The sequence below is a fragment of the Gigantopelta aegis genome, unplaced genomic scaffold, assembly GCF_016097555.1.
Source record: "Gigantopelta aegis isolate Gae_Host unplaced genomic scaffold, Gae_host_genome ctg1973_pilon_pilon:::debris, whole genome shotgun sequence".
NCBI classification, from domain to species: Eukaryota; Metazoa; Mollusca; class Gastropoda; order Neomphalida; family Peltospiridae; genus Gigantopelta; species Gigantopelta aegis.
The window spans coordinates 10,965-20,289 of NW_024532816.1; the positions used below are offsets into that span (position 1 = coordinate 10,965).

The window sequence follows — 9,325 nt, forward strand, 5'->3', positions numbered from 1 at the left end:
CGACGGTTTACATTAATTTGATGAAGACCATTTCATATAATCTTATCTGCAGCCACAACAATCTCAAAGGAAATGTAAGGAAATATAAAATCTCCAGCATCTAAAAGTCTTCATTTAAGGAGGAAAGAACAGGCATTATAGAAATATTTATTCTTTACATGCTCATTACAATCAGGTCAGCATACTCTTATTCAATGTATAATAAATACATGATCAGCATAAGTTCAATACATACTGTAAAATCAGATCTGCCCAGCGAGTACATATAACATATAATTATGTGATCGATCGTTAACCTTTTTTTAGGTGTGTTGATAAATGCACTAGAAACATCATCTCTCTAGTATACATACATACTATACATTTTATACATTATACTATAACCAATTAGCTAGTACTGCAAATCTACCTCATGTAAACTGGTAATTAAAGCAGGTTCCTATACTCGATCCTCGTATAGTAAAACCATATAGGGACACCAAAATGGGGAAACCTTTATCAGTCATTTATATAAAAACTACTACTCCAATAGATAAATCGGTTACTTGGGCTAATCCTCAGAATCCTGATGTTGTCAAAACCAATTCCCAGCTATAGCTTATCTCACATATCAGTTAAGTTGGTAGTTCTACTACACGAATTCACACAGTTAGAATTCTTATATGCACATATCTCTATTCAGTTTCTCCAAGTATATCACATGGATACGAGTTTACTCGATAGTTTTATTTTAAAGGATAGCTTATTAAAGAAAAGTAGGAAAACATTCTTACATCATCACTTAATAGTGTATATGGTGCATACAAAAAAATAGGACATGTTACATGCATGTTTTTTTGACAGGTGAAGTGGAAGAAATAGAATCTCTAATTAAATTTTAACAATCAACTGTCATGTGATAAGTTAACAGTATATAATTGCACATAAAGAGACTGTCTTTCTGAAAAACATGTTTTTCAAGGTTTGCCTGAGCAGTCTGTATTGTCTTAATACACTAGCATCTGTTGTCATGTCAATAAATATAATATTACTAAGAAACCAACTAAAAAAAGCAACACCCTTTTTCAGTAAAAATACAATACATACAGGCATTAGTAGACTTTAACAAGGAATGGTCTTAAAATGTGTTTAATTAATACAATTCTCTATTAATTTTACAAAAATCAATGTCATACTGAACTATATCTATTGAATATCACCATAACCTCTCATGTGATTGCATAAAAAAACTGTTCATATAGCTAGCTAGCAATAATACCAATATAGAAAATGCATAAATTAGTATTCTTTTAATAATAAAGAAAGCTCTCAAGATAACCATATGCAGTGTAAGTATATAGGCTGCATTGACAGAAGCTGAGTTGACAGAAAACAACATGCTTTAAGGGAGAATCCCTGCCATTTGTGATAAATGATTAATTACTTGTAGGTGCACTATATTAAATGCAACAATCACAGTGTATTTCTCAGACAAACCATAAGATATCCATTGAATATATTCAAAGTTTCAAAGATGGCAGTAGTTGCTCGAATTGAAGTAGTGGAAGAAAAAGCTTCAGGTCTTCAAGGTTCCCCATAAAAACTTAGCCTGGGTATTTGGATATCATTGGAAAGTGCTGAAATCTATTATCTATAATCTCTCTCTTCTCTTCAAGTGGCATACCTTGGGGCATTGTCTGTTCCTGATGTAAAAGATAAAATAAAGGAGTTACTTGATTCTGTCATTCCTTTGTCAAGTATATGTATTAGTTTGGTAGGAAAATTGCGAAATGCTTTAAAAATTTTTCAAGCAAGCAAGAAGAGGGATATGATTTTAATGATGTAAACTCAGATCTTGATAATCTAGCTGAGAAGTTTAAAGCTTTATCAGAAAAAGTAAAGACAATTCACCAAATGATTAAAGACCAATGTCCTGATCCTGAGAGAAAACTAAAGAAGATTTACGAGAGGATTGCTTTTATTTCAAAGAGTGAAGAAGATACATATTTCATGAAGCATATCCGTATTAGCCATCAGCTGCAGAAAGTCAAACGCCTTCAGCTTGAAATTACAACATTGGCTGCAATAGGTTGCTTCAAAAAAAGGAATGGAGCATGCAGAGGGTACACTGAAGTGTGCTTGTAGAAGAATTCTCAGAACGTTCAACATCAGGAATGGCTTTGACTTTTTAAGGCTGCGTCGTCACGTAACCTGGGTCGTTTATAGCAACTGCAAGTGCACTTTACTTGGAGTCTATTGACAGTGCTCTTTGCGAACTTGGTTCCTTTCTTAAGGAATCAGCTGACTGTACTCCTGAAGATGCTAACTATAAGCTACAAGGACTTGTTTGAACACTTCATGAATAATACAGAGAGTAAAGTTGAGGAGATAGAGAGTAAATATGATGAAGACCACATTTAAAAAAATAGTGACATATCCACTAGATGAAGAGATGTCACATCAGCCTGGACACTAGAAAAGGAAGTCAAGAGAAAGTCCTGGAGACACCTGAGAAGAAGCTTGACGATAAGGTCCTGGAGACACCTGAGAAGAAGCTTGACGATAGATCCTGGAGACACCAGAGAAGAAGCTTGATGATAAAGTCCTGGAGACACCTGAGAAGAAGCTTGATGATAAGGCCCTGGAGACACCAGAGAAGAAGAAGCTTGATGATAAGGTCCTGGAGACACCTGAGAAGAAGCTTGATGATAAGGTCCTGGAGACACCAGAGAAGAAGCTTGATGATAAAGTCCTGGAGACACTGAGAAGAAGCTTGACGATAAGGTCCTGGAGACACCTGAGAAGAAGCTTGACGATAAGGTCCTGGAGACACCTGAGAAGAAGCTTGACGATAAGGTCCTGGAGACACCAGAGAAGAAGCTTGATGATAAAGTCCTGGAGGACCCCTGAGAAGAAGCTTGATGATAAGGCCCTGGAGACACCAGAGAAGAAGAAGCTTGATGATAAGGTCCTGGAGACACCTGAGAAGAAGCTTGATGATAAGGTCCTGGAGACACCAGAGAAGAAGCTTGATGATAAAGTCCTGGAGACACTGAGAAGAAGCTTGACGATAAAGTCCTGGAGACACCTGAGAAGAAGCTTGACGATAAGGTCCCTGGAGACACCTGAGAAGAAGCTTGACGATAAGATCCTGGAGACACCAGAAAGAAGCTTGATGATAAAGTCCTGGAGACACCTGAGAAGAAGCTTGATGATAAGGTCCTGGAGACACCAGAGAAGAAGCTTGGTGATAAGGTCCTGGAGACACCTGAGAAGAAGCTTGACAATAAGATCCTGGAGACACCTGAGAAGAATCTTGATGATAAGGTCTGGAGACACCTGAGAAGAAGCTTGACGATAAGGTCCTGGAGACACCAGAGAAGAAGCTTGATGATAAAGTCTGGAGACACCTGAGAAGAAGCTTGATGATAAGGCCCTGGAGACACACCAGAGAAGAAGAAGCTGATGATAAGGTCCTGGAGACACCTGAGAAGAAGCTTGATGATAAGGTCCTGGAGACACCAGAGAAGAAGCTTGATGATAAAGTCCTGGAGACACCTGAGAAGAAGCTTGACGATAAAGTCCTGGAGACACCTGAGAAGAAGCTTGACGATAAGGTCCTGGAGACACCTGAGAAGAAGCTTGACGATAAGATCTGGAGACACCAGAGAAGAAGCTTGATGATAAAGTCCTGGAGACACCTGAGAAGAAGCTTGATGATAAGGTCCTGGAGACACCAGAGAAGAAGCTTGGTGATAAGGTCCTGGAGACACCTGAGAAGAAGCTTGACAATAAGATCCTGGAGACACCTGAGAAGAATCTTGATGATAAGACACCAGAGAAGTAATTGTATAAGTCAATGAAGAGAATTTTATTTCATAAAATAAAATTGATGAAACAATATTTTTATCATAGATTTTTAAAAATAATTATAAGAGATGTGTCTTTAAAGCTTTTCAGTCTGTTATTAATTAACATTTTTATTGATTTTTTTAAAACAAGAATTTTTCATCTAATCATTGTAGTACATACATTACTATGGTTACCATGTGTATATGTGTGCAAATATTCTTTAGTAGTCAATATCCATTGCTGTCAAATGGGTAATGCCGGTAATATTGTAGTATCTATGATATTCTATGATCAAAATAGTTATCTTCTAGTGTCTTGTGACAAATTCATTAGAAAAATTCAATAATAAGAACTGAACAAGAGAAAATCTCACAATAATAATGAAATGAAAAAAAGCCTAACAAATTGACTGTCTCTTATTCTCTCTTATGTTCATCTAAGCTGACACCACCTGGGCCTAATGCTACCACATACAACAGACCTCCAATGACTGATAAGGTCTGAAAAAATCATACTTCATAAAGTCCCTCATAACACGAGGATATAAGGAACCATCCAAAATGAAATTATAGTAGACATGACAATAGACAGAAGTATTACTAACACAAGAGCTGCCAACTTCGTTTTGTATCCAACAAGCACACACAATATAAGGCCAAAGTTACCTACAGCTGTAATAAATCTAACGATTGAAAATTCAAAGTTCATGAGTGTCAGGAACATGAACACAACTAAAATCTTCCAACAAGTTGCATGTAGCTCTGTTTCTGATTCTTTCCCATGATGGTAGACCAGCAAACATTGATTTCACTTCGGCATTAGATTCTGCTAACAAAAGCAACAAAGCACCAGAAAGTGCAAGATTCCTATTATAAGAAGTAAAAATAGTGAATCCTACTAACAACAACCATAATTATTGTTGATTTAAATACATGAAATATTTAAAATTATTAGTCATTTGTATGGTTTCCTAATGAATATATATATATAATATATATTAAATATAGTTCATGAATGTTATAATTTAATACAGTTAGACAGGTTACAGATTATAAGAGACCATTACAGCAGACCTGATACAATATCATAACCATAGCACTTGGTATCACTATTTTTAAGTGCTTTTAATTTTTTGATTTACTTATACATCATCTATCACAATATTATGTTTACATGTAGCTCTTGTCAATCCATGAAGTTAAAGTATTCTATTAACTCTTTATGTATCAATTCCCATAGGCATATAAGACAACAAAATGTTTATAAGATATGATCTTAGATGACAATTGAATAATAATTATAACTGTGAATTTTGAATGACAACAATATGAGGTTACAAATTTATACTAAAACATACCTTAAGAAAAACTTCAGATCCCAAAGTACAGTATACACTGATGTCTATATTAAAAATAAAGAGAAAGAGTACATTATATTCATGAGACATGAAATAAAGACAAAGGTATTAGCTGTTTCTTTAAAAAAAAATATATACAATGAAAAAATCTTAGAAGTTTACAAATGTTCCATTTAAGCAACTTCAAGACCACATTAAATATTAACACAAATGAAAGCATCCTTCCTTTAATTCTACGTGCATCAAAGGAAGTTAGTAGATCATCTCACTTGTAATATAATGACTCCAAAACAAAACTCCAACAGCAATAGATACATACTTGCGTAGAAGAATCATTAGACAACCAATTAATTGTGCCAACATATTAACAATTACAAACATTACTGCAATAAACCATCCTGTATTCCAAGTGACGACGAAACTATCCCTATGAAAGAAAAATTAAACAATAATACTAACTCTTTTGTTAATGTTATTAATTATAAAATTAAATTGAATGTTTTTATAATAAATTGTTTATGTATTGACAAGGTAATGTTATTATTATCTGGACACAAAACATGAGCACAAAAGATCTTTTATGCGTTAGACATAATAGCGTCTATCTTTGTATATAACTGCTCTATTGATATAATAGCTCATTCTGATAGTCTCATAGTCTCATACCTATACCTTTCTCCATACTCAGGAATGAGGCTAATTATTTTCATAATAGAAGATTATTACAAATAAGATTATAATTGCAAAATTAATTGTTCTTGAATTGTAAGGAAATAGAACATGAAGACTAAAGAGGATTTGAAGTAGCAATAGGAAATAAAAATAATCATTTCCTTGCTTCAATTAATGATAAATTATATCCATCATCATAGCAATGACTGTAGAACAAATGAAATTCATTGGTTCCAGTGAGTAACGCTATTGTGGCTTGATTTCATTTGTCACCTGCAGTTACATTAACTAAAATAATGGATAATAGACAAATCAATAATATAAACAAAGTATGTAGTCCAAAAACGGTCAAATCATGCTGCAACTGTGCAAGGGGTTAATTATATTAACCACATGGATTTACATGTATTCCTATAATGGAATGTATTGTAATACTTGATATATTCCTCTCTGACTACCTCCATGTTACTAGAATTACTAATCATGACATACCGTTGTTCTTCCCATTGAAACCACATACGAAATCCATCTTCTATAAATGTTGCAACCAAACACAGACGAGCAATATGAGGAAGATAGTGTTTTGAACGACGTAGTACACTGTCAGCCACGTCCTCAGCTGAAGAGACGAAATTCTGCACAGTTGGTTGTGACATTCTCCTATCCGCAATACTACACCTCAAGACTTCTTTGTTCTCTTGAAGGACACACCTACATAACCACACCCCTCTATGAATGCATCACTATAGTAACAGCAAAGTGGGGTATAATGGCAAGCCCAAGACAAGACTTGGATAGTCAGAAAGTACCGACTAGTTTACTCTCCTCTATAAGGGAACTATCTCAGCATGGAATAAAAGCTGAAAAAGAGAAAAGTAACTTGAAATTACCTCCATTAGCTGTAATCACTGCATCTCAGGTCAGTAGTATAAGTTAACAATGTTGTTAACAATAAAATTATTTTAGACCTCGATACCAGCTAATGTTTGGCACTATAACAAACAAAGACAGAAACTAAAGTGTCTTACAGATAACACACAATGTGTCTGTGGAGCAGGAAGGTAAGCAGCTGTATATATATTTCTGCTAACAAGTATTGTTAACATAAAGATTTTCTTTCCATTTATTAGAATTCTTTCTACTTCATAATCCATTTTTGTATGCATTGACATTACCATGTTTCTTCTTTCTTAGGGATATCTCATTTTTGTACGATGCTTCTGGAAGTGGAACAGTTTCTCCTGTTAAGGTAATGTGATCTATCAGGCAATGAAGAGACTGTCACAGCATACAATACAATGTTGCATCAGGCTATCTCTGTGGGTAATGAACATTGTACTTCAATGTGAAATTAATACATTTAGGTTCCAACGCTTCAGGCATAGGGTCTGGATGTAGATGTAATAGTAATTTTTAAATAAATGTGGCATTTTAATAAAATAATTATGGAGTAAAGAATCTCTGTTCTTCTTTCTCTCTAACAGCAACAACAAGAAGAAAGTCTTATCCCAGAAGAGTATCACATTGTAAAGCACCCGGGAGTTATGGATTAGAACTTCATGATGAGTATGTGTATAGAACATATTAATAATATAATATTTTTGGTTATAATCCCTCCTTAGACCTTACTCAACAAATCTTGTCAGTCATGAGAGACACATTACAACTTTTCCATCTTGTAAGTAAAATAGTATTTGTACTGATGCTATGGACTTTTTGTCTCTCAGGAAACCTTCAGGAAGACAAGAAGTGATTAATTTAAAAGTAAGTTTAATATTGTGTATTGTTAACCTTCTGTTACGCTGATATAGAACACTTTGAGTCAAATGTTAGGTGACGCTGGAATTGGTAGTTTGGCAAAGGAGGTAGACTTAGGTGGACCAACACAGGTACAATAATATAGTGTGTCATAATTTTAAATTTACTAAACTAAACCAAATAAACTAATCTAAAAGTTAAAACTGCTTTCAATGTCTGGGGATGTTATTAATTGTTGTTTACTTATGAGGGTCTCTTTATGTTTGTTCTCTAGATGCATAACTTGTTAACATTAGTGAAAAAAGAACAAGAGATTTACAATATTTGTTTTCATGAGCTTATAAGACAGGTTTGAATTAAATTGTCTCACTCTCTCACAATTTGACAACAACTTTCAAAATCTCAACTACTCTAGGTTACAGTACATTGTGCAGAGAGAGGTGCACTATTAGCAGATATTAGACAATGTTATGCTAACTTACTTAGCAGTATTCCTCATCAAGTCAAGAGGTACAACAGCAATATCATATTATAATTCTCATTCAATGTTCTATATACGCAGTTTGCACAATGAAGTAGCTGCTCAGAGAGCTCTTGACAAGAAATTAACATTAGAACTTAGTAGATTTCATGGATTATTAGCTTCTTTAACAAGGTATGTAAGCCTAACAGGTTATGTAAGCAGGAAAACTTCATAAGATTGTTCAGGAGTATAACAAAAACTTAACAACACACACTTAACAATATATTACACTAATAGTATAAGTACCTTGTGTTATTATGTGTAGTTGTTGACAACAGTAGCTACCTCAAATGAGTTCCTATTAAAGGATACACATTGTAGTTATTATATTCTCTCTCATTTGTCTTAGTGAGTTAAGTGAACTCAAAGATCATAATGAGTTAGCTGGAGAAGAAATTGAAGAGACAAAAGATACAGTAAGTCCTGTAATTAAATCATTACAAAATTATTTATTAAATGTTGTAGCTATTACTGGCTCTCTCTGAATCAGAAAAGAATGCCAAGTAAGTATATGAAACTGTCCCACATGGTTTGTAGAGTAATATAACATCAATAGGAGAGTTAAAAAATTATGTATGATCAGTTCAAAAATTATGTATGATCATTTGTAAAATTTTGTACAATTTGTTCTAAACAATACTATGTTGGTTTTTAAAGACCATTCATTATGTTATGATAAATGGTACATGTAAAATGGTTTCTCTTATTGTCATCTACATCATCAATGATCCACAGTTTATTTCTCCTATAGTTTATTGACTGAATATTGTAATCTCTATGAACTACAGCGAAAACGATTAGAGGATCATATTGGTAAATACCGTATAAATAAATACACATAAAGAATTTAGTACTAATGTCTATTTGTATTAACCTTTGACCTTTGTTTTTCTACCATAACTTTGCCTTCTCTTGTTCAATTTCTAATTATAAGGTACCAAAATTATTCCAATAAAAATTTCACATTAATTAATGTAGTTTAAGTCTATAACAATATTTTTAACAGTTCATAAGTTAGTTGTATTACTAATAAGCAAAGTATTATCATAAGGACATATATAAATTTGTGTATTATCATAAGGACATATATAAATTTGTGTATTATCATAAGGACATATATAAATTTGTGTATTATCATAAGGACATATATAAATTTGTGTATTATCATAAGGACATATATAAAT

The 9,325-nt window shown here is 33.5% G+C and overlaps 1 protein-coding gene and 1 pseudogene across 1 annotated transcript; one reads left to right on the forward strand and one right to left on the reverse strand.

The window, feature by feature from the left end:
• Window positions 1–1,893: 1,893 nt before the first annotated feature.
• LOC121391243 (triadin-like) lies at window positions 1,894–3,826 on the forward strand. Its single transcript, XM_041522935.1, has 4 exons — window positions 1,894–2,112; window positions 2,546–3,149; window positions 3,307–3,596; window positions 3,641–3,826. The coding sequence occupies exons 1-4, from the start codon at window positions 1,894–1,896 to the stop codon at window positions 3,824–3,826; spliced, it is 1,299 nt and encodes a 432-aa protein (XP_041378869.1).
• Window positions 3,827–4,247: 421 nt separating this feature from the next.
• Window positions 4,248–6,516, reverse strand: LOC121391234 (annotated as a pseudogene).
• Between the last annotated feature and the right edge of the window lie 2,809 nt (window positions 6,517–9,325).

Bases quoted from the DNA above. Each gene is read 5' to 3' on its own strand.
- LOC121391243 (XM_041522935.1), top strand. From the start codon at position 1,894: ATGATTAAAGACCAATGTCCTGATCCTGAGAGAAAACTAAAGAAGATT. The intron at 2,113-2,545 runs GTGTGCTTGTAG...GCTTGACGATAG, and splicing joins CATGCAGAGGGTACACTGAA to ATCCTGGAGACACCAGAGAA. The intron at 3,597-3,640 runs GTCCTGGAGACA...TAAGATCTGGAG, and splicing joins AGAAGAAGCTTGACGATAAG to ACACCAGAGAAGAAGCTTGA.